The sequence below is a fragment of the Coregonus lavaretus genome, assembly GCF_964263955.1.
Source record: "Coregonus lavaretus genome assembly, contig: HAP1_SCAFFOLD_47, whole genome shotgun sequence".
Classification (NCBI taxonomy): Eukaryota; Metazoa; Chordata; class Actinopteri; order Salmoniformes; family Salmonidae; genus Coregonus; species Coregonus lavaretus.
Window position 1 is genome coordinate 1704506 of NW_028161510.1, and position 23206 is coordinate 1727711.

Genomic DNA, 23206 nt, shown 5'->3' on the forward strand with positions numbered 1-23206 from the left:
GCCGGCTCTCACTCGATGCGAGCCGGCTCTTCTGATTCACTACAAAGAGCCGGCTCTCAGAGCCGATGCTTGTGCGCATGACCCATCACTAGTAGGGTGCCATTTGGAACGTCGAAACGTCTGACTAAGCACAACTCGAGTCACATGTCGCGGCTGTGGGCTGGTCTCGAGACGACTTGACGGCGCTTTCCGCCCGCTGAGAGGACGGTGTGAAGTTTGAGAAGACACCGAGTACCGGGGCACGGCGACCGCAACCGCCATGGCGAGCAGAGAGAGTGGCGGAGAGAGCCTACAATCGTGGCTGAGTAAGTTCAATGACACGGGAATTAGTTTTTTTTTTCTTCTGCGAGTTAGTTAAATGTATTTCCTTGTAGTAGTGCAGTGATATTTTGTCGGTTGACAATAACTTGTCTTGTGGTTCACATTTGGAAATTGTGCGTCTTGAAGTTGTGCGTCACTGAAAGTCGAACCTTGCTGTGGTAACGCCAGTTTATTAAACAGGCTTTATATCACGCATTTGCATGAGTTCTTGCAAAAATGTCGAGCAGTATTTTCAGCTACTGTAACTAGTTGAAACTGTCTCTCTCGGCTTGCCTTGGTGTCGCGTTGCATTGAAGTGGCCTTTTAAATCCCAGGGTTTATTTGTAGCCAATTCCGCAAAGGGAATTACAGAATAAAAAGTTACTAAGTTTGATTGTGGAGGGAAGTTTTGTAATGTATTATCAATATGCTCTTTTAAACGCAACACAATAGTTCTGAAAGAACAGGAAGTATGAGAAAGGCTACATCTTGTCAGTCAGTCATGCGCTCATGCAGCTAAAAAAAAAAAAAATTCTCCTTCCCTTGACTAACGGACACCCAGTTGTGGAAAAAGTACCCAAAATATCATACTTGAGTAAAAGTAAAGATACCTTAATAGAAAATGACTTAAGTAAAAGTGAAAGTCACCCAGTCAAATCCTACATGAGTAAAATTATTTGGTTTTAAATATACTTAAGTATCAAAAGTAAATGTAATTGCTAAAATATACTTAAGTATCAGAAGTAAAAGTATAAATAATTTAAAATTCCTTATATTAAGCGAACCAGAGCCAGGGGCACGATCCAACACACAGACATCATTTACAGACGAAGCATGTGTTTAGTGAGTCCGCCAGATCAGAGGCAGTAGGGATGACCAGGGATGTTTTCTTGATAAGTGTGTAAATTAGACTTATTTTCCTGTCCTGCTAAGCATTAAAAATGTAACGAGTACTTTTGGGTGTCAGGGAAAATGTATGGAGTAAAAAAGTACATAATTTCCTTTTTAGGTATGTAGTGAAGTAAAATTTGTCAAACATATAAATAGTAAAGTAACCAGATACCCCAAAAAACTACTTAAGTAGTAGTACTTTAAAGTATTTTTACCTAAGTTCTTTACACCACTGCCTACACCTACCACAAGACACCAAGGCACACAGTCTGCGGCTTCTCGGTGTGCTTTCGCTTCTAGTTCAATAGACACTGTGACGCCACTTCAAAGTGACAACGTCCTCGTTGTAGAATACACACTCGCAGGGACCTTCCTTAGATCAGAAGTGCAAACGTTTCTCATATGGAAGCCTGTTGAAAGTGTAAATTTTTATTTTTTATATATATATTTGTTTATATTTCTATCCCAGGCAAGGTCACAGATCCATCTAACGCAAAGCTAGGCTGATTGATCGATTTGATAATGTATCTATTGATTATCTCTGATCTATCTATCTATCTCAGACAAGGCCACAGACCCGTCTAACCCAGAAGACAGGTGGGACTGTATCCAGGGCTTCTATGAGCAGGTCAACCAGGAGGCTGATGGGTGAGGAGACACTATGGCTGTGTGTCCCTTCCTTATATAGTGCACTAGGGCCCATAGGTCTCTGGTCCAAAGTAGTGCACTATATAGGGAATAGGGTACCGTTTGGGACGCCCCTTGGACACAGCAGAGGCTAGACAAGATATTTCACATTTCAAATATTTTTTTTTTTTCTTTTTTTACAGGGATAAGAAATGTTTCCTTCCAATACAACAAAGTTGTGTTCATATTAGTTTGTAATCTAGATTACACTATCATTCTGAGGAACAACTTGTGTGTTGTGTGGGACATCACTGAAAACCACTTCTCCCTTTTCTGTAATGTTATCTCCCAAGAGAAATAAATAACCATTTATAGCAGTAGGTCAAAGTGATTCTAAATGCCCTCTGATTGTTTTTACCAGATACCTTTTTTGGTTGTTTTATAATGTAGTATTAGATTTTAAAACACTGGTAGTTTAATGATAGAATTTTAAAGCCACTCTCCTATTCCCAGTCCTCAGGTTGCCACTCGTCTCCTGGCCCACAAGATCCAGTCTCCTCAGCAGAGAGAGTCTCTACAGGCCCTCACCGTAAGACAACAACACACCATCATTTATTATACCACAGTAATAACTCTATGATACTGTGGGGCGGCAGGTAGCCTAGTGGTTAAGAGCGTAGTGGCAGTAACCGAGGCTCTACAGGCCCTCGCAGTAAGAAGTTGAAAGAGATGAAGGAAATGCATTGGTGGGCTTCTCTTGGCTCTTGTGTGTGTTCTGTCACGTGAAGCAGCAGTGCCCAGTGTTTCACGCGTTGCTAGTTGAGAGAGAGAGAGAGAGAGAGAGAGAGAGAGAGAGAGAGAGAGAGAGAGAGAGAGAGAGAGAGAGAGAGAGAGAGAGAGAGAGAGAGAGAGAGAGAGAGAGAGAGAGAGAGAGAGAGAGAGAGAGAGAGAGAGAGAGAGAGAGAGAGAGAGAGAGAGAGAGAGAGAGAGAGGGAGAGAGAGAGAGAGAGAGAGAGAGAGAGAGAGAGAGAGAGAGAGAGAGAGAGAGAGAGAGAGAGAGAGAGAGAGAGAGAGAGAGAGAGAGAGAGAGAGAGATATGGTTTATGAGGGTTAACAGCCCACCTGGCTGGTAACAACGGGAGGCTTGAAGAAGAGGGTTCAAACTCATTTTAATGGAGCGTGGAGAATGACTGACTGCGACTTTAACTTAGTCACATGTAGCGCGGCAGCAGTACGGTCACACTTCAGTCTACCCACGGGGCTGTCTGTCAATGATGCGCCCCAAATGCCACTCTATTCCCTATACAGTGAGTGGACAAAACATTAGGAACACCTCCTCTTTCCATGACATAGAACTGACCAGGTGAATCCAGGTGAAAATCCAGACATGATCCCTTATTGATGTCACTTGTTAAATCCACTTCAGTCAGAGTAGACGAAAGGGGAGGAGACAGGTTAAAACCCTTAGCCTACAATATCCCATCAATATCCGTCTGTTTTAAGCTAGAGATATCAGCTTTTTTGCATGGGCTGCTTCTCAATCCACCGCATCCGCCGATATCGCCTTTCCGCATCTGCGGAATGGGCTGCTTCTCACAAAAACCTATGTAGCGTCCGAACGGTTTGGCCTACAATGTATTATGACCACTCTATTGAAAGATGAGACGCTCACGATGGCGTTCTCCATTTTGCTCTAGGACGCCCACAAGACTCACAAGACTTGTTTTAAGGTCCCTGGTACCAGTTTTTAAAAAACGAATGGAAGTATATATGGAGATAGTTTAGTGCCTAAAATAAGGGGATAAATACATATAAAAAAATATATATATAATTGTTTCTTGTCTTTTTTAAATCTCTCAGATATAGTACAGACACTTCAGAACAAACTTCCTTTAGATTTTATTTTTTAACTATCTGTTCCATGTAGTGAATCTGTTATTCAATGCGTTTGAATGGGTTAATAGCAGTAAGGACATATTCAAAGTTTATATATATATATATATATATATATATATATATATATATATATACAGTGAGGGGAAAAAAGTATTTGATCCCCTGCTGATTTTGTACGTTTGCCCACTGACAAAGAAATGATCAGTCTATAATTTTAATGGTAGGTTTATTTGAACAGTGAAAGACAGAATAACAACAAAAACATCCAGAAAAAAGCATGTCAAAAATGTTATAAATTGATTTGCATTTTAATGAGGGAAATAAGTATTTAACCCCCTCTTAATCAGAAAGATTTCTGGCTCCCAGGTGTCTTTTATACAGGTAACGAGCTGAGATTAGGAGCACAGGAAGTGCCCCTAATCTCAGTTTGTTACCTGTATAAAAGACACCTGTCCACAGTAGCAATCAATCAGATTCCAAACTCTCCACCATGGCCAAGACCAAAGAGCTCTCCAAGGATGTCAGGGACAAGATTGTAGACCTACACAAGGCTGGAATGGGCTAAAAGACCATCGCCAAGCAGCTTGGTGAGAAGGTGACAACAGTTGGTGCGATTATTCACAAATGGTAGTAACACAAAATAACTGTCAATCTCCCTCGGCCTGGGGCTCCATGCAAGATCTCACCTCGTGGAGTTACAATGATCATGAGAATGGTGAGAAATCAGCCCAGAACTACACGGGAGGATCTTGTCAATGATCTCAAGGCAGCTGGGACCATATTCACCAAGAAAACAATTGGTAACACACTACGCCGTGAAGGACTGAAATCCTGCAGCGCCTGCAAGGTCCCCCTGCTCAAGAAAGCACATATACAGGGCCGTCTGAAGTTTGCCAATGAACATCTGAATGATTCAGAGGAGAACTGGGTGAAAGTGTTGTGGTCAGATGAGACCAAAATCGAGCTCTTTGGCATCAACTCAACTCGCCGTGTTTGGAGGAGGAGGAATGCTGCCTATGACCCCAAGAACGACATCCCCACCATCAAACATGGAGGTGGAAACATTATGCTTTGGGGATGTTTTTCTGCTAAGGGGACAGGACAACTTCACTGCATCAAAGGGACGATGGACGGGCCATGTACCGTCAAATCTTGGGTGAGAACCTCCTTTCCTCAGCAAGGGCATTGAAAATGGGTCGTGGATGGGTATTCCAGCATGACAATGACCCAAAACACACGGCCAAGGCAACAAAGGAGTGGCTCAAGATGAAGCACATTAAGGTCCTGGAGTGGCCTAGCCAGTCTCCAGACCTTAATCCCATAGAAAATCTGTGGAGGGAGCTGAAGGTTCGAGTAGCCAAACGTCAGCCTCGAAACCTTAATGACTTTGAGAAGATCTGCAAAGAGGAGTGGAACAAAATCCCTCCTGAGATGTGTGCAAACCTGGTGGCCAACTACAAGAAACGTCTGACTTCTGTGATTGCCAACAAGGGTTTTGCCACCAAGTACTAAATCATGTTTTGCAGAGGGGTCAAATACTTATTTCCCTCATTAAAATGCAAATCAATGTATTACATTTTCAACATGCGCTTTTCTGGATTTTTTTGTTGTTATTCTGTCTCTCGCTGTTCAAATAAACCTACCATTAAAATTATTGACTGATCATTTCTTTGTCAGTGGGCACACGTACAAAATCAGCAGGGGATCAAATACTTTTTTCCCTCACTGTATATATATATATTTTTTGATACCTTAAGGGTTCTTAAAATTCCAAATCAATTAGCTAAATGATCCTTGGTATGACCATCATAAAACAATTCTATTTGTTAGCTTATGTAAGAGACCAGGAAGTACACGTTTTAGAGCCGACTGTTCCAGTAGTTTCATTCAGTTCCATTCACTGGGAGGAAAATATGTTCCATTTGGGCTCCCAGACAGTGTAGATACACTTCCTATAGATTTCTGACATCACCGTCTTCCACAGGTTCTAGAAGCCTGCATGAACAACTGTGGTAAGAGGTTCCACAGTGAGGCGGCAAAGTTCCGCTTCCTCAATGAACTCATCAAAGTTCTGTCTCCAAAGGTATGAGGAATGTTTTCTGAGTGCATCCCAAATGGAAGCCTATTCCCTATATAATGCACTACCAGGGCCCATATGTCCCAAATGGCACCCTATATTCCCTGGTCAAAAGTAGTGCACTAGAAAGGAAATAGGGTGCCATTTGGGACTTAAGACTCTGTTAGGTTTCTGTGCAACAGTAACAGGAAGGAGTTATTGTATTAAAGGGGAGTTGTGTTATCAGTCTCTCCAGTGTAATCCAGTCAGTTATTCTATTAAAGGGGAGTTGTGTTATCAGTCTCTCCCAGTGTAATCCAGTCAGTTATTGTATTAAAGGGGAGTTGTGTTATCAGTCTCTCCCAGTGTAATCCAGTCAGTTATTGTATGAAAGGGGAGTTGTGTTATCAGTCTCTCCAGTGTAATCCAGTCAGTTATTCTATTAAAGGGGAGTTGTGTTATCAGTCTCTCCAGTGTAATCCAGTCAGTTATTCTATTAAAGGGGAGTTGTGTTATCAGTCTTTCCAGTGTAATCCAGTCAGTTATTCTATTAAAGGGGAGTTGTGTTATCAGTCTCTCCAGTGTAATCCAGTCAGTTATTGTATGAAAGGGGAGTTGTGTTATCAGTCTCTCCAGTGTAATCCAGTCAGTTATTGTATTAAAGGGGAGTTGTGTTATCAGTCTCTCCAGTGTAATCCAGTCAGTTATTCTATTAAAGGGGAGTTGTGTTATCAGTCTCTCCAGTGTAATCCAGTCAGTTATTCTATTAAAGGGGAGTTGTGTTATCAGTCTCTCCCAGTGTAATCCAGTCAGTTATTCTATTAAAGGGGAGTTGTGTTATCAGTCTCTCCAGTGTAATCCAGTCAGTTATTCTATTAAAGGGGAGTTGTGTTATCAGTCTCTCCCAGTGTAATCCAGTCAGTTATTCTATTTAAGGGGAGTTGTGTTATCAGTCTCTCCCAGTGTAATCCAGTCAGTTATTCTATTAAAGGAGAGTTGTGTTATCAGTCTCTCCCAGTGTAATCCAGTCAGTTATTCTATGTAAGAACATTAATCATCATTTAGAGTGTGATAGAGACTGATGAATGATCAAAGGCCTTTTAATGGGGGTTGTCTCTGTCTGAGATAACAGTTGATTCATTCACTCACTCATCCATCCATCCATCCATCTGCATTGTGCTTCTGCATTGCTTGCTCTTTGGGGTTTAGGCTGGGTTACTGTATAGCACTTTGTGACTGCTGCTGAAGTAGAAAGGGCTTTAGGAAATACATGTGATTGATTGTATTGATTGATCTGCAGTTCCTGGGTCAGTGGAGTGGTGCAGAGGTGAAGCTGAGGGTGACGGAGGTTCTGTACAGCTGGACTCTGTGGCTCAAAGAAGAACCCAAGATTCAGGAGGCCTACCGCATGCTTAAGAAACAAGGTCCGTTACAACACCTTAGAACCGCTACTCAGAACCGTTATACCATAGAACCATAGCACCTTAGAACCAGGAGGCCTGTCACTCAGGAAACAAGGTCTGTTACTGCTCAGAACCGTTATACCTTAGAACCCTAGCACCTTAGAACCAGGAGGCCTATCACTCAGGAAACAAGGTCTGTTACTGCTCAGAACCGTTATACCTTAGAACCAGGAGGCCTATCACTCAGGAAACAAGGGCTGTTACTGCTCAGAACCGTTATACCTTAGAACCCTAGCACCTTAGAACCAGGAGGCCTATCACTCAGGAAACAAGGTCTGTTACTGCTCAGAACCGTTATACCTTAGAACCATAGCACCTTAGAACCAGGAGGCCTATCACTCAGGAAACAAGGTCTGTTACTGCTCAGAACCATTATACCTTAGAACCCTAGCACCTTAGAACCGGTAGGCCTATCACTCAGGAAACAAGGTCTGTAACTGCTCAGAACCGTTATACCTTAGAACCCTATCACATTATAACTGTTACAACTTAGAACCAGGAGGCCTAGCACATGCTTAAAAAACAAGGTCCATTACGATACAGAACCGTTTACGACCCATGGGCCCTGGTCAAAGGTAGTGCGCTGTAAAGGGAGTAGGGTGGTGTTTGGGAAGCAGCCACTCAGTGTCTCTCTGTGTCTGTTCCTCAGGCCTTGTGAAGAAGGACCCTCAACTCCCAGACACCATTGTGATGCCTCCTCCCTCACAGAGAGCTGAGGACTCAGTGTTCAACCAGGAGGACAAGGCCAAGGTGTGCGTGTGTGTCTGTGTGTGGCTGAAGAAAGCCTTTTTTAGTTGATCTCATCTTCTCTCTGTTAATGTGTGTGTGTGTCTGTGTGTGTCTGTGTGTGTGTGTGTGTGTGTGTGTGTGTGTTTACAGTTGTTAGCCAGACTCCTGAAGAGCAGTAGTCCTGAAGATCTGCAGACAGCCAACAGACTGATCAAGAACACCATCAAAGAAGTGAGACCACGTGTGTATGTGTGTGTGAGAGAGTGTGTGCGTGTGTGAGAGAGTGTGCGCGTGTGTGTGTGTGAGAGAGTGTGTGTGTGTGTGTGTGTGTGCATGTTGGTTGACTGCTGCATTACTGTCTGTCTGTAGGAGCAGCAGAAAGCAGAGCGTGTATCTAGACGTGTCTCTACCCTGGAGGAGGTCGCTAGCAGAACCAGACAGCTGAGAGAGTTACTACAACAACACCGTCACACTGGGCCCTCCACTCACCTCACTGACCAGCTGAAGGTATGGGACTGGGCTGTTTCTCTCTCTGTACTGTACACACACTGGGCCCTCCACTCACCTCACTGACCAGCTGAAGGTATGGGGCTGGGCTGTTTCTCTCTCTGTACACACACTGGGCCCTCCACTCACCTCACTGACCAGCTGAAGGTATGGGACTGGGCTGTTTCTCTCTCTGTACACACACTGGGCCCTCCACTCACCTCACTGACCAGCTGAAGGTATGGGACTGGGCTGTTTCTCTCTCTGTACTGTACACACACTGGGCCCTCCACTCACCTCACTGACCAGCTGAAGGTATGGGACTGGGCTGTTTCTCTCTCTGTACTGTACACACACTGGGCCCTCCACTCACCTCACTGACCAGCTGGAGGTATGGGACTGGGCTGTTTCTCTCTCTGTACACACACTGGGCCCTCCACTCACCTCACTGACCAGCTGAAGGTATGGGACTGGGCTGTTTCTCTCTCTGTACACACACTGGGCCCTCCACTCACCTCACTGACCAGCTGAAGGTATGGGGCTGGGCTGTTTCTCTCTCTGTACTGTACACACACTGGGCCCTCCACTCACCTCACTGACCAGCTGAAGGTATGGGACTGGGCTGTTTCTCTCTCTGTGTGTGTGTGTGTGTACTGTACACACACTGTACTGACACATGACTGTGTATCCTGTCCTTCCTGTAGGCCGTCTACGAGCGCTGTGATAGGCTCAGACCCAACCTGTTCCGATTGGCCAGTGACACCGTCGACGATGACGAAGCTTTAGGTAATTTATCTACATTGATCTTTCAGTCATTATGTATCCAGATGTACATTGATCATTTAGTCTGTATGGATCCAGATCTACCTTGATAATTTAGTATTTTTGTATCCAGATCATCTGGGATCTATTCACACAACTAAACGTGTCATATTGGCAAATATAATTCCTCAGTAAAACTCTCTGAAAGTATGCTGAATCAATTATAACCATTACTATTCTGAATGCTTGAGCTTTCTGTCTTATATTTCATCAATCAATTGATCAAATCTATTTTATAAAGCCCCTTCTACATCAGCAGTTGTCACAAAGTGCTTTACAGATACCCAGCCTAAAACCCCAAACAGCAAGCAATGCCGAGGCAGAAGCACAGTTGCAAGGAAACACTCCCTAGAAAGGCAGGAACCCAGGAAGAAACCTAGAGAGGAACCAGGCTCTGGGGGGTGGCCAGTCCTCTTCTGGCTGTACCGGGTAGAGAGGAACCAGGCTCTGGGGGTGGCCAGTCCTCTAATGACTGTACCGGGTAGAGAGGAACCAGGCTCTGGGGGGTGTCCAGTCCTCTTCTGACTGTACCGGGTAGAGGAACCAGGCTCTGGGGGTGGCCAGTCCTCTAATGACTGTACCGGGTAGAGAGGAACCAGGCTCTGGGGGGTGTCCAGTCCTCTTCTGACTGTACCGGGTAGAGGAACCAGGCTCTGAGGGGTGTCCAGTCCTCTTCTGGCTGTACTGGGTAGAGAGGAACCAGGCTCTGAGGGGTGTCCAGTCCTCTTCTGACTGTACCGGGTAGAGAGGAACCAGGCTCTGGGGGGTGGCCAGTCCTCTTCTGGCTGTACCGGGTAGAGAGGAACCAGGCTCTGGGGGGTGGCCAGTCCTCTTCTGGCTGTACTGGGTAGAGAGGAACCAGGCTCTGAGGGGTGTCCAGTCCTCTTCTGACTGTACCGGGTAGAGAGGAACCAGGCTCTGGGGGGTGGCCAGTCCTCTTCTGACTGTACCAGCTGGAGATTTAATCTGTTCTAGTCCTCTTCACGTCATATCAAGTACCTCTAAATGTACTATTTAGTTCTTGTCATTTATGTTAGAAGCAGTTTCCCAGATCCATAATTAACTATTTATGTGTCTAATCTGTTCCCTCCATTCTATCTGAGATCTCTTTCATAATAAAAATGTAATGTTGTATTGTCACATACACCGGATAGGTGCAGTGAAATGTGTTGTTTTACAGGGTCAGTCATAGTAGTATGATAGGTGCAGTGAAATGTGTTGTTTTACAGGGTCAGTCATAGTAGTATGATAGGTGCAGTGAAATGTGTTGTTTTACAGGGTCAGCCATAGTAGTATGATAGGTGCAGTGTAATGTGTTGTTTTACAGGGTCAGCCATAGTAGTATGATAGGTGCAGTGTAATGTGTTGTTTTACAGGGTCAGCCATAGTAGTATGATAGGTGCAGTGAAATGTGTTGTTTTACAGGGTCAGCCATAGTAGTATGATAGGTGCAGTGAAATGTGTTGTTTTACAGGGTCAGCCATAGTAGTATGATAGGTGCAGTGTAATGTGTTGTTTTACAGGGTCAGCCATAGTAGTATGATAGGTGCAGTGAAATGTGTTGTTTTACAGGGTCAGTCATAGTGGTATGATAGGTGCAGTGAAATGTGTTGTTTTACAGGGTCAGCCATAGTAGTATGATAGGTGCAGTGAAATGTGTTGTTTTACAGGGTCAGCCATAGTAGTATGATAGGTGCAGTGAAATGTGTTGTTTTACAGGGTCAGCCATAGTAGTATGATAGGTGCAGTGAAATGTGTTGTTTTACAGGGTCAGCCATAGTAGTATGATAGGTGCAGTGAAATGTGTTGTTTTACAGGGTCAGCCATAGTAGTATGATAGGTGCAGTGTAATGTGTTGTTTTACAGGGTCAGCCATAGTAGTATGATAGGTGCAGTGAAATGTGTTGTTTTACAGGGTCAGCCATAGTAGTATGATAGGTGCAGTGAAATGTGTTGTTTTACAGGGTCAGCCATAGTAGTATGATAGGTGCAGTGAAATGTGTTGTTTTACAGGGTCAGCCATAGTAGGACGATAGGTGCAGTGAAATGTGTTGTTTTACAGGGTCAGCCATAGTAGTATGATAGGTGCAGTGTAACGTGTTGTTTTACAGGGTCAGCCATAGTGGTATGATAGGTGCAGTGAAATGTGTTGTTTTACAGGGTCAGCCATAGTAGTATGATAGGTGCAGTGAAATGTGTTGTTTTATAGGGTCAGCCATAGTAGTATGATAGGTGCAGTGAAATGTGTTGTTTTATAGGGTCAGCCATAGTAGTATGATAGGTGCAGTGTAATGTGTTGTTTTACAGGGTCAGCCATAGTGGTACTGCACCCCTGGAGTAAATTGGGGTTAAGTGCCTTGCTCAAGGGCACATTGACAGATCGTTCACCTTTTCAACTCGGGTATTTGAACCAGCGACCTTTCAGTTACTGACCCAACGCTCTAACTGCTAGCTAGGACTGCTAGGCTACCTGCCATCCTATTTATTGTCCTTCATGTTCTGTTCAGTCTAGTCCTTCATGTTCTGTTCATTCTAGTCCTTCATGTTCTGTTCATTCTAGTCCTTCATGTTCTGTTCATTCTAGTCCTTCATGTTCTGTTCATTCTTGTCCTTCATGTTCTGTTCATTCTTGTCCTTCATGTTCTGTTCATTCTAGTCCTTCATGTTCTGTTCATTCTAGTCCTTCATGTTGTGTTCCTTCCATTCCAGCTCAGATCCTGCAGGCCAATGATGAGCTGACCCTGGTGGTCAACATGTATAAAGAGATGATGGGGGGGAGGAGAGAGAGCAACCGGATGAGAGGAGGAGGAGGAAGAGGGGAGAGCTCCATAAACAACGGTACATCTGCCTAGCTCCTCTCTACACCACTCTTACATTGTTGTTCTGTCTGTGAAGGTATAATGTCAGTGTGTGTTGTCTTGTGTTTGTTCTGTCTGTGAAGGTCTACTATCAGTGTGTTGTCTTGTGTTTGTTCTGTCTGTGAAGGTCTACTATCAGTGTGTTGTCTTGTGTTTGTTCCTCCCCCTACAATGTTTTTAATTTGGCAGAGAACCTTGTGTTTGTTCTGTGTTCTAGTGGTGTTTCAGTCTGAATGTCTCTGTGTTGTCATGTCAGTGGAGTGTTGTCTATATCCCTAGGACAGAGTACCTTCTGTGTGTTCTAGTGGTGTTTCAGTCTGAATGTCTCTGTGTTGTCATGTCAGTGGAGTGTTGTCTATATCCCTAGGACAGAGTACCTTCTGTGTGTTCTAGTGGTGTTTCAGTCTGAATGTCTCTGTGTTGTCATGTCAGTGGAGTGTTGTCTATATCCCTAGGACAGAGTAGCTTGTAGTTTGACTTCAGAGAGGATGTGTTGTTTCAGAGTGAATGTCAGTGGTAGTATTTTCCTATTGTCTCCATCCCCAGGTCCCAGCAGCCCCAGAGAGATAAAGAGTTACCATCTAATAGACCTGTCAGCCCTGGACTCTCCACAGACACCTTCTAAAGACATGGCTTCCTCCTTCCTGTCCTATGAGACCTCTTCTCCCTCCTCCTCTCCTCTCTCCCGTCAGCGGCTCAACAGTGCTCTCCTGTCTCTAGTGGATCTGGACGTCACAGGTTTGTACAGGTTCTCTTTCTTAAGAACGTCCCTTTCATGTGGATGTTTCCGGTGTGATGTCTTCATGATCCGGATTTGTTATCGTTTTAAACAGTATTCCCTTCCCTTGGTGTTTGTGTAGATGTGTTGATGATGTGGTTCTGTTTATAACGTTAACATGGATAAATGTGTTCTTTATTCAGGGCTGGATAAACCAGCGTCGTCTCAAAGGCAGAGCAGCACATACTACGATGAACTAGTCCAGGTACCAGTTACCTTTCCTTGCGTCCCAAATGACACCCTATTCCCTACGTAGTGCACTATGTTTGACCAGGACCCAACGGGTCACAACAACGCCAGATCAATCATATTTACACTGATTTGTTCCTCTTCAACATAAATACCTATTCTCTATCCCCTTTATTTCAGATGAGAGGAGGAGAGGAGAACACAGGGAGAGACCATTCCCTAACCACGGGGGTGTGTGGAGGGAGAGACCATTCCCTAACCACGGGGGTGTGTGGAGGGAGAGACCTCTCACTGGCGGCCCGGGGTTGTGGCAGTGGCTCGTCAAATGGGACTGACTGGTGAGGGATGGATGGATGGATGGATGGATGGGATGGATGGATGGAGAAAGAGAGAGACAGAGATACCTTGATGATTCAATATTTTCTTCTTCCTGTCAGGGCGGTCCTTCAGAATCGGCCAATTGTGATGTCAGGATCACTGTCAAACTCACAGAGTCAGCCAATGACAGAGTCAGGATCTCCAGTGAAATCAGAGAGTTTGAATCTCCCAGAATCCTTATCAGAGATCCACGTCCCTCTGGAGTCCATTAAACCAAGTAAGTCTGCATCCCAAAATGGCACCCTATTCCCTATAGAGTGCACTGCTTTTAACCAGGGCCAACAGGGAAAAGGATGCCATTTGGGGAACAGCCCTAGTTTTTCTAAAGATATTTTAAACACAGTAATACACAGAATAGGTCTGGCGTCACCAAATTGCATCCTAATTTCTTTATAGTGCACTTCTTTTGACCAGAGCCCTATGGGGGCACTATAAAGGGTGCCATTTGGGACGCAGACTAGGAGTTACGGTGTTGTCACTGCAGTTGTCTGTAGTCATTCATGTTAATGGATACTTCTGGTCTTCTCTATTTTCAAGTCATCCGTTCTATGTTGGCACGCCTGAGGTTTTCATTTCCTGAATGTCTCTTGATAGGTCGATTGGAGCCAATCACAGTGTACGACCAGAATGGCGTCCATGTTTCCCTCCATTTCGCTAAAGACCCGCCCCCGGGATACCCTAACGTTGCCGTGGTTGTCGTCTCCACGGTGAACACCTCAGCACTTCCTGTTAAAGGCATCCTGTTTCAGGCTGCCGTTCCCAAGGTAACAGACAAATGCCCAAACATGGACAAGATTAAACTCCTACATTAAACTCCTTCAAATGCTTGAAGGCTTTAATTTGAAACAATTTCTCTCCTTGTCTCATGAATCCTTCATTTCCATCAATGACTGGTTGACTGAATGACTGATTGATGGACTATTTGATGGACTATTTGATGGACTGATTGATGGACTGATTGATGGACTGATTGATTCATTGATTGATTGATCTTACTAAATGACTGTCTGGCTGGCTGACTGAATGACTGGCTAGCTGACTGAATGACTGTCTGGCTGACTGAATGACTGTCTGGCTGACTGAATGACTGTCTGGCTGACTGAATGACTGGCTAGCTGACTGAATGACTGGGGTCTGTCTGGCTAGCTGGTTGATTTCCCTGTATTTCCTCCAGACCATGACAGTGAAGCTCCAGCCGCCTTCGGGGAAGGAGCTCCCCCCCTACAACCCTACGCTGCCCCCTGCTGCCCTCTCGCAGATACTGCTCCTCTCCAACCCACACAGGGTGAGTCTGCACCTCCACCTGACACCCTGGATACACAGAGATCGTTTTGTTATCATCAGACCTGCGACTTGGCCGGGATTCATTCATAGGCGCATCATCAACAAGTGAACTTCACTGTCAACAATGTGGCTTTTAAAGGCATTCTCCCAGACATTCATGGAGATCGCATTCAGGGTAAAAGCTGCAGATGCCATCTCAAGGGTATATTAACTTTGAAAGTAAAGTGCAGTGTGCTTGTTGACAATGTGCCTTTGATAGAATCGTGACGGTTTGTGTGTTATCTTTCTCCCAGCGTAAGGTGTGTTTGATAGAATCGTGATGGTATGTGTGTTATCTCTCTCCCAGCGTAAGGTGTGTTTGATAGAATCGTGATGGTATGTGTGTTATCTCTCTCCCAGCATAAGGTGTGTTTTGATATAATTGTGATGGTTTGTGTGTTATCTCTCTCCCAGCGTAAGGTGTGTTTGATATAATTGTGATGGTTTGTGTGTTCTCTCTCCCAGCGTAAGGTGTGTTTGATATAATTGTGATGGTTTGTGTGTTCTCTCTCCCAGCGTAAGGTGTGTTTTGATATAATTGTGATGGTTTGTGTGTTATCTCTCTCCCAGCGTAAGGTGTGTTTTGATATAATTGTGATGGTTTGTGTGTTATCTCTCTCCCAGCGTAAGGTGTGTTTTGATATAATTGTGATGGTTTGTGTGTTATCTCTCTCCCAGCGTAAGGTGCGTCTGCGCTACAAGCTGACCCTGGTCCACGGTGATGGAGAGCAGAGCCTCAGTGAGATGGGAGAGGTGGAGGACTTCCCTAACTGGGTCTCATGGATGGGTCTCTGATCTGAGAGAACCCTGCATGGAATTCTAGGACCTGACAGAGAGAGAGAGACATTCTAGAACCTGACAGAGAGAAAGAGCCATTCTAGAACCTGACACAGAGAAAGAGACATTCTAGAACCTGACACAGAAATATTCTGGTACCTGATAGAGAAAGGTTCTGGAACAGAATGTAGAACCCTCTGCGATCGCTGCCTTGACCACCATGATGTCATGTAGTTGGTCATGTAATCTGTGATATCTGAGCTGCGTGTGTATTTACTTCTGATATGACATCATCCTCTGAGGTTGTTTATTTAGGATTTGAAGTAGGCTCTGAGACCAGTCTAGTGTTAGGTGTGGGTGTGTTCCTGTGTTTGTCTGATTGACCCGGCTTTGCCAACTCCATGCCAAATGACCCACCTGGGTTACGTTTCTCTACATTTTTCTAACAAACTAGACCAGGTGAACCAGGTGCCTCTGCTACTGACCTGTTCCCCTGACTCCTGTGTGAGCTGCTTGTTGTGTTTTTGTTCATCGTCTGATTGACTGATCGATTGATGGCTCAGATACGATACTGTGAAATCTGATCAGTGATCAATAAAACAAAGAATGCTGTTTTTATCTGTAAGTCTTCTGTGGTCATTATTTGAGAAAGGGTAGATTAGAACCTGTAACCTTCTGGTCCCTATCCCAGTTCCTAGTCCACAAGATTAAAACCTGTAACCTTCTGGTCCCTATCCCAGTTCCTAGTCCACAAGATTAGAACCTGTAACCTGGTCCCTATCCCAGTTGCTAGTCCACAAGATTAGAACCTGTAACCTTCTGGTCCCTATCCCAGTTCCTAGTCCACAAGATTAGAACCTGTAACCTGGTACCTATCCCAGTTCCTAGTCCACAAGATTAGAACCTGTAACCTGGTACCTATCCCAGTTCCTAGTCCACAAGATCAAAACCTGTAACCTTCTGGTCCCTATCCCAGTTCCTAGTCCACAAGATTAGAACCTGTAACCGTCTGGTCCCTATCCCAGTTCCTAGTCCGCAAGATTAGAACCTGTAACCTTCTGGTCCCTATCCCAGTTCCTAGTCCACAAGATTAGAACCTGTAACCTTCTGGTCCCGATCCCAGTTCCTAGTCTACTGCACTAGCAGGGGGGAAGGAACCAGGTCAATGATTCATTTAGAAGGACAGTAGATTAGAAAGGTGATTTAGTTAAGAAGGTTGGAAAACAAAAGTCACAACTGGGATTCAAACTGGCAACCTTGTGGGTCACAACCCGTGTGTAATGCCCTCCATCCTACCACCCGTAAGGCCTTTTCTTATTTGACTCTCCCTGTAAACCCTGCACACTGGCCTGTCACTAAGCTCTGCCCAACGGAGCTTTCATCCAACCAATCAATTCACCCCTGACGACCTCCAGCGGAGGTCAGCTGTATGTGCCAATGGTCTCTCCTTCCTCCTAGTGTGTGCACTCCTTCATTTCCCTTCACTGATTTGAAAGGAAATGACACGCCTCCACCAACACAATGCTTTTAGATTGGTGGGAAGTAGTGTATGAGTGTCCACTTAATATTGGTACACACCCCCAGGAAGATCACAATCAGTTATTCTGGCTACACATTTTACATTTTAAGTCATTTAGCAGACGCTCTTATCCAGAGAGATTTATAGTAGTGAGTGCATACATTCTTAGAAGATTGATTGACCGCATCAGTAATTTCATGGATCAATCATATTTATTGTTAAATATATTATACAGATATGCAGCAGGGTAGTCCGTCTGATAAAGTGCCAAACACAGATTTACAAAACAACACCAGAGGTGGTGGAAGACCCTGGTAGCGTCCCAAATGGCACCCTATTCCCTATACTATGTAGCGCACTACTTTTGACCATGTGTAGGAAATCGGATGCCACTTGGGATACAATCACTATCTCCCCCACCAAACCCCAACCCTGGCCCCACAGTGCATTGCTTTAGAGGAAAGCGGCCAACGTTAAACTAATCTTTGATCAGTGTCTAGGGGCAACTTCCAACTTGAGCCCAGGGTAAAGGACGGGCTGTGACCTCAGGGTAAAGGACGGGCTGTGACCTCAGGGTAAAGGACGGGCTGTGACCTCAGGGTAAAGGACGGGCTGTGACCTCAGGGTAAAGGACGGGCTGTGACCTCAAGGTAAAGGACGGGCTGTGACCTCAGGGTAAAGGACGGGCTGTGACCTCAGGGTAAAGGACGGGCTGTGACCTCAGGGTAAAGGACGGGCTGTGACCTCAGGGTAAAGGACGGGCTGTGACCTCAGGGTAAAGGACGGGCTGTGACCTCAGGGTAAAGGACGGGCTGTGACCTCAGGGTAAAGGACGGGCTGTGACCTCAGGGTAAAGGACGGGCTGTGACCTCAGGGTAAAGGACGGGCTGTGACCTCAGGGTAAAGGACGGGCTGTGACCTCAGGGTAAAGGACGGGCTGTGACCTCAGGGTAAAGGACGGGCTGTGACCTCAGGGTACAGAAAGTTTATCTCTTTTTGCATTTCTTTTTTCTATTCCGACAGAAATGGAAGAAAACAAGTCCAGTTGAACGCAGCTCCAGAAGAGTATTGGGTTCCAAATGTCTCCTAGATATGAAGTACACATTCACCAACACCTGTATGTCCATGTCAGACTCCCAAATGGCACCCCATTCCCTATGTAGTGCACTTCTATTGACCAGGGGCCATTTGGGGGACACGGCCTATAAGTCCCATAGAGATAGATAGAGGACTATCTTATCTATTTCAGTGCCCGAAAGCCTGTTTTACCATGGGCAGTAACGTTGAGGACGTCCACCATTTTGAAGTAGTCCACTGGGTGGGACTTCCTGTGGGTTCAGGAAGGATCACATCATTCCATCCAGGTCAGCAGGAGGAATCAGCCAATGAATTATACTTGTGAGCAAACATTCCATAACTGCAGGTGACAGTAAATTGCCAACCTTGGCTTTTATATCTGTTCAAACACACTCCAGGTGGCAGTATGCACCCTTTCAATTTGTTTACCAACTCATAGAAGTAGTAAAGGAAGAAAATTGACTTCTTAAAAATGGAGATGGCCACCATGGTGGTGCCTGTGCGCTCACAGACGTCATTACGGGACAGATACAACGTTGCATTCTCTTTACATCTCAATGACGGCAGGAACCAATGTGACCTTTGAATTAGGTTATTTTCTTTCTTGACGCTCGACTGTGGATCCCAAATAAAGTATTGAAAGTGTTCCAGTGTGTTGTTGCTCCGGTTTCCACTGGGTACAGATCTAGGATCAGATTCCCCTCCCCCGATCCTGACCGTAACCATTAGTGGGGGGAAACGCTTCACCCCTCTCCGTGTTTAATAGGCCAGCGGGGTCAGAAGGAGCATCGTTTATTTTTGTTTTTTTTGCATGTGACTGTCTCTCTGTGTGTTACAGTCTTAATAATCTGTAGTGCTACAAAAGAGCTGTTAAAAGATAGGTTCCCCTGGTGGCAGTGGTACAATAGGCTATAGGTCATGAAGACTGAATGACTGCATTCCAAGTGGCACCCTATTCCCTATATGGTGCACTACTTTTGACCAGAGCCCTTTGTGCAGTAAATAGGTAATATGATGTCAGGCAGGTGACCTCAGGTGTGACATCACTTTGTTCCACGGTGGGCTAGTGTTTACTACCTCACACCTGCAACACTTCCTCTGGTTGTCCCACAGTTCAGCCTGGTGCCCTGTTCTGTAGTACAGTACTGCTGTTCAGCCTGGTGCCCTGTTCTGTAGTACAGTACTGCTGTTCAGTAACCACCCTGTTCTGTAACCACCCTGTTCTGTAACCACCCTGTTCTGTAGCAGCTACAGCCTCTGCCAAGGGGTCCAGGTCTTAATGGCCCAGGGGGTAGTGCTCTTAGCTTACCCTGTAAACACAGAGAACTGGAGGTGGAAGTGGAGGTGCTGTCGTTATGAGCCCTTTATAGTCCTTCTCTTCCTCCATCTCTGTTCATCCAGACCTCCACTGGGTCTATATTGCTCCTCGTCCTCCATCTCTGTTCATCCAGACCTCCACTGGGTCTATATTGCTCCTCTTCCTCCATCTCTGTTCATCCAGACCTCCACTGGGTCTATATTGCTCCTCGTCCTCCATCTCTGTTCATCCAGACCTCCACTGGGTCTATATTGCTCCTCTTCCTCCATCTCTGTTCATCCAGACCTCCACTGGGTCTATATTGCTCCTCGTCCTCCATCTCTGTTCATCCAGACCTCCACTGGGTCTATATTGCTCCTCTTCCTCCATCTCTGTTCATCCAGACCTCCACTGGGTCTATATTGCTCCTCTTCCTCCATCTCTGTTCATCCAGACCTCCACTGGGTCTATAGTCCTCCTCTTCCTCCATCTCTGTTCATCCAGACCTCCACTGGGTCTATAGTCCTCCTCTTCCTCCATCTCTGTTCATCCAGACCTCCACTGGGTCTATATTGCTCCTCTTCCTCCATCTCTGTTCATCCAGACCTCCACTGGGTCTATTTTCGCTCCCTCTTTTCCCTCTTATTTATCAGTCCTTCCTCCTCTTCCTCCATCTCTCCTCCTCTTCCTCCATCTCTCCTCCTCTTCCTCCAACTCTCCCTCCATCTCTCCTCCATCTCTCCTCCTCTTCCTCCATCTCTCCTCCTCTTCCTCCATCTCTCCTCCACTGGGTCTGATTTCTCTTTTTACTTTTATCGTCTTTTTGATCTCCTCTTTCCAACTAACTCTCCTCTTCTTCACCTCCTTCCTCCTCTTCCTCTCTTTCATTCTCCTCCTTCCCCTCTTCCACCTCCTCTCCTTTCTCCTCTTCTCCACCTCCTTCCTCATCTTCTCCACCTCCTTCCTCATCTTCTCCACCTCCTTCCTCATCTTCTCCACCTCCTTCCTCATCTTCTTCAGCTACTTCCTCCTCCTCTCCTCCTCCTTCCTCCTCCCTCTCTTCTTCCTTCTCCTGCTCCTCCCCAACACAGTCCCGTTCTCCATTGGGGTTCTCCACATCTCCATTTTCTTCAACATCCTCCTCTCCTCTATCCTCCTCTGCTTCCTCCTCTCCTCTATCCTCCTCTTCAACATGGTTCTCCTCCTCCTCCTCTTCAACATGGTTCTCCTCCTCCTCCTCTTCAACATGGTTCTCCTCCTCCTCCTCCTCTTCAACATGGTTCTCCTCCTCCTCCTCTTCAACATGGTTCTCCTCCTTCTCCTCTTCAACATTGTCCTCCTCCTCCTCTTCAACATGGTTCTCATCCTCCTCTTCAACATGGTTCTCCTCCTCCTCCTCCTCTTCCACATGGTTCTCCTCCTCCTCCTCCTCTTCCACATGGTTCTCCTCCTCCTCCTCCTCCTCTTCCACATGGTTCTCCTCCTCCTCCTCCTCCTCTTCCACATGGTTCTCCTCCTCCTCCTCCTCTTCCACATGGTTCTCCTCCTCCTCCTCTTCCACATGGTTCTCCTCCTCCTCTTCAACATGGTTCTCCTCCTCCTCCGCCTCTTCAACATGGTTCTCCTCCACCTCTTCAACATGGTTCTCCTCCTCCTCCTCAACATGGTTCTCCTCCTCCACCTCTTCAACATGGTTCTCCTCCTTCTCCTCCTCTTCAACATGGTTCTCCTCCTTCTCCTCCTCTTCAACATGGTTCTCCTCCTCCTCCTCTTCAACATGGTTCTCCTCCTCCTCCTCTTCACCATGGTTCTCCTCCTGCTCCTCCTCTTCAACATGGTTCTCCTCCTCCTCCTCTTCACCATGGTTCTCCTCCTGTTCCTCCTCTTTAACATGGTTCTCCTCCTCCTTTTCAACATGGTTCTCCTCCTCCTCTTCAACATGGTTCTCCTCTGCATGGTCCTGGTTTCCATTCTCCTGTCTGACCGTTTGGTTCAACCCGTTGGGTTGTTGCATGTGGTTGTGGTTGGGCTCCAGATCTTCCAGTGCCAGCTCAAACTGGGAGAATAAAGAGAAGACAATAGATTGATAGTTAGTTAGATAATCATTTAAAAAGAGCGCCACCAACTGGTTTTCTACAGTAATAGTTCATTAATAGATAATGGAATGATCATTCTTTGTACGGAAATGTGTATTTTTCCTCTGCAGGTGTGTATGCGTATGTGTGTGTGTGTGTGTGTGTGTGCATGTGTTACCTTGAAGCGGTCTGTGAGCAGGTGTTTGTCGTAGGGAGGAGAGGGGCTCTGGGGCATGGTGGACTGGTACCAGTCTCTGTTCTCCTCCAGCGTGTCCAGCAGGTCCTGGGCATCAGGGTGGACCAGATCACCCCACGTCTCCCACAGAGGGTGTACTATGTAGTCTATGAAACCCACCTGGAGTCGGAGGGAGGGAGAGAGAGAGAGAGAGAGGGAGAGAGAGAGAGAGAGAGAGAGAGAGAAAGAGAGAGAGAGGTGGAGAGAGAGGGCGGGAGAGGGAGGTAGAGAGAGGGGAGAGAGGGAGGGAGGGAGAGAGGGAGAGAGAGGGGAGAGAGAGGAAGGAAGGGAGAGAGGGAGAGAGAGGGGAGAGAGAGGAAGGAAGGGAGAGAGGGAGGGAGAGAGAGAGAGGGAGGGAGGGAGAGAGAGAGAGAGAGAGAGAGGGAGGAGGGAGAGAGAGGGAGGGAGGGAGAGAGAGAGAGGGAGGGAGGGAGAGAGAGGGAGGGAGGGAGGGAGAGAGGGAGGAAGGGAGAGAGAGAGGGTGAGAGGCACATCAACAGATTTTTAACCTTGTCTGCTAGAGGATTCGAACTAGTGACCTTTCAGTTACTGGCCCAACGCTCTAACTGCTAGGCTACCAATCACCCTAGTCAGTGCTTTTAGAGAGGAAGAAGGAGAGAGAGAGAAAAAGAGAAAGCGTGTTTGAAAGCAGTGGTGACCCGTCATTCAGGGCAGGTGGGAGGAGCCCAACCTGTTTTGAGCCCCACCCGTTTCATTTATTTTTTCCTGTTTTGCATGTTATTTTGGCATTAAAACGCATATCAGTTTGCAAACAATGTAAAAAAATAAATAAGATTAATTGAGTTAATAAAGCCGCATACAAACTTGGTCTCTTTTTTTGCTTTCTTGAGTAAGGCAGCTCCAAAATGCAGGTGTTTCAGCCTAGCTCAGTGCTTTCTGTGGTGGTGGGGCAGCCAGCGGAAAATACGGAGCGTAGGGGTTGGTAATGTTCTCTAGTTACGCCGTGATTGGCTCAGTGTTCTGTCACTCATGGGGACACTACGTCACCGCAAAATCTACAGGGAGAGCTAGAAAGTTCCGGCCCCTTGGGTGCTGGCAGATTTACATTAGAAGGAACCTATCTTCCGTCTTATCTTAGCTCACTGGTCACCATAGCAACACCCGCCCGTAGTATGCGTTCCAGCAGGTATATCTCACTGGTCATCCCCAAAGCCAACACCTCCTTTGGCAGCCATTCCTTCCAGTTCTCTGCTGCCAATGACTGGAACGAACTGCAAAAATCTCTGAAGCTGGAGACTTTTATCTCCCTCACTAACTTTAGGCGTCAGTTGTCAGAGCACCTTACCGATCACTGCACCTGTACACAGCCCCTCTGAAATTAGCCCACCCAACTACCTCATCCCCATATTGTTATTTATTTTGCTCATTTGCACCCCAGTATCTCTATTTGCACATCATCTCTTACACAT

General features: G+C 46.0%; 2 protein-coding genes across 2 annotated transcripts in view; one reads left to right on the plus strand and one right to left on the minus strand.

The window, feature by feature from the left end:
* Positions 1 to 90: 90 nt before the first annotated feature.
* On the plus strand, positions 91 to 16193 carry LOC311120541 (ADP-ribosylation factor-binding protein GGA1-like). The gene is made up of 17 exons (XM_084195124.1): positions 91 to 305; positions 1755 to 1839; positions 2332 to 2407; positions 5699 to 5797; positions 7071 to 7194; positions 7883 to 7983; positions 8113 to 8193; positions 8332 to 8469; positions 9153 to 9234; positions 11980 to 12108; positions 12675 to 12866; positions 13050 to 13111; positions 13276 to 13433; positions 13533 to 13690; positions 14068 to 14237; positions 14648 to 14758; positions 15475 to 16193. Exons 1-17 carry the CDS (start codon positions 260 to 262, stop codon positions 15589 to 15591), a joined length of 1929 nt encoding a protein of 642 aa, XP_084051250.1. The 5' UTR covers positions 91 to 259; the 3' UTR covers positions 15592 to 16193.
* Positions 15645 to 23206, minus strand: part of LOC311120509 (3',5'-cyclic-AMP phosphodiesterase 4B-like) — a gene marked incomplete at both ends in the record, with an annotated part of 36573 nt that continues 29011 nt past the window's right edge. Inside the window, 3 exons of the mRNA XM_084195094.1 lie at positions 15645 to 15680; positions 21358 to 21522; positions 21720 to 21896. Of these exons, the coding sequence (XP_084051220.1) occupies positions 15645 to 15680; positions 21358 to 21522; positions 21720 to 21896 (378 nt within the window). The remainder of the gene's footprint in view (positions 15681 to 21357; positions 21523 to 21719; positions 21897 to 23206) is intronic.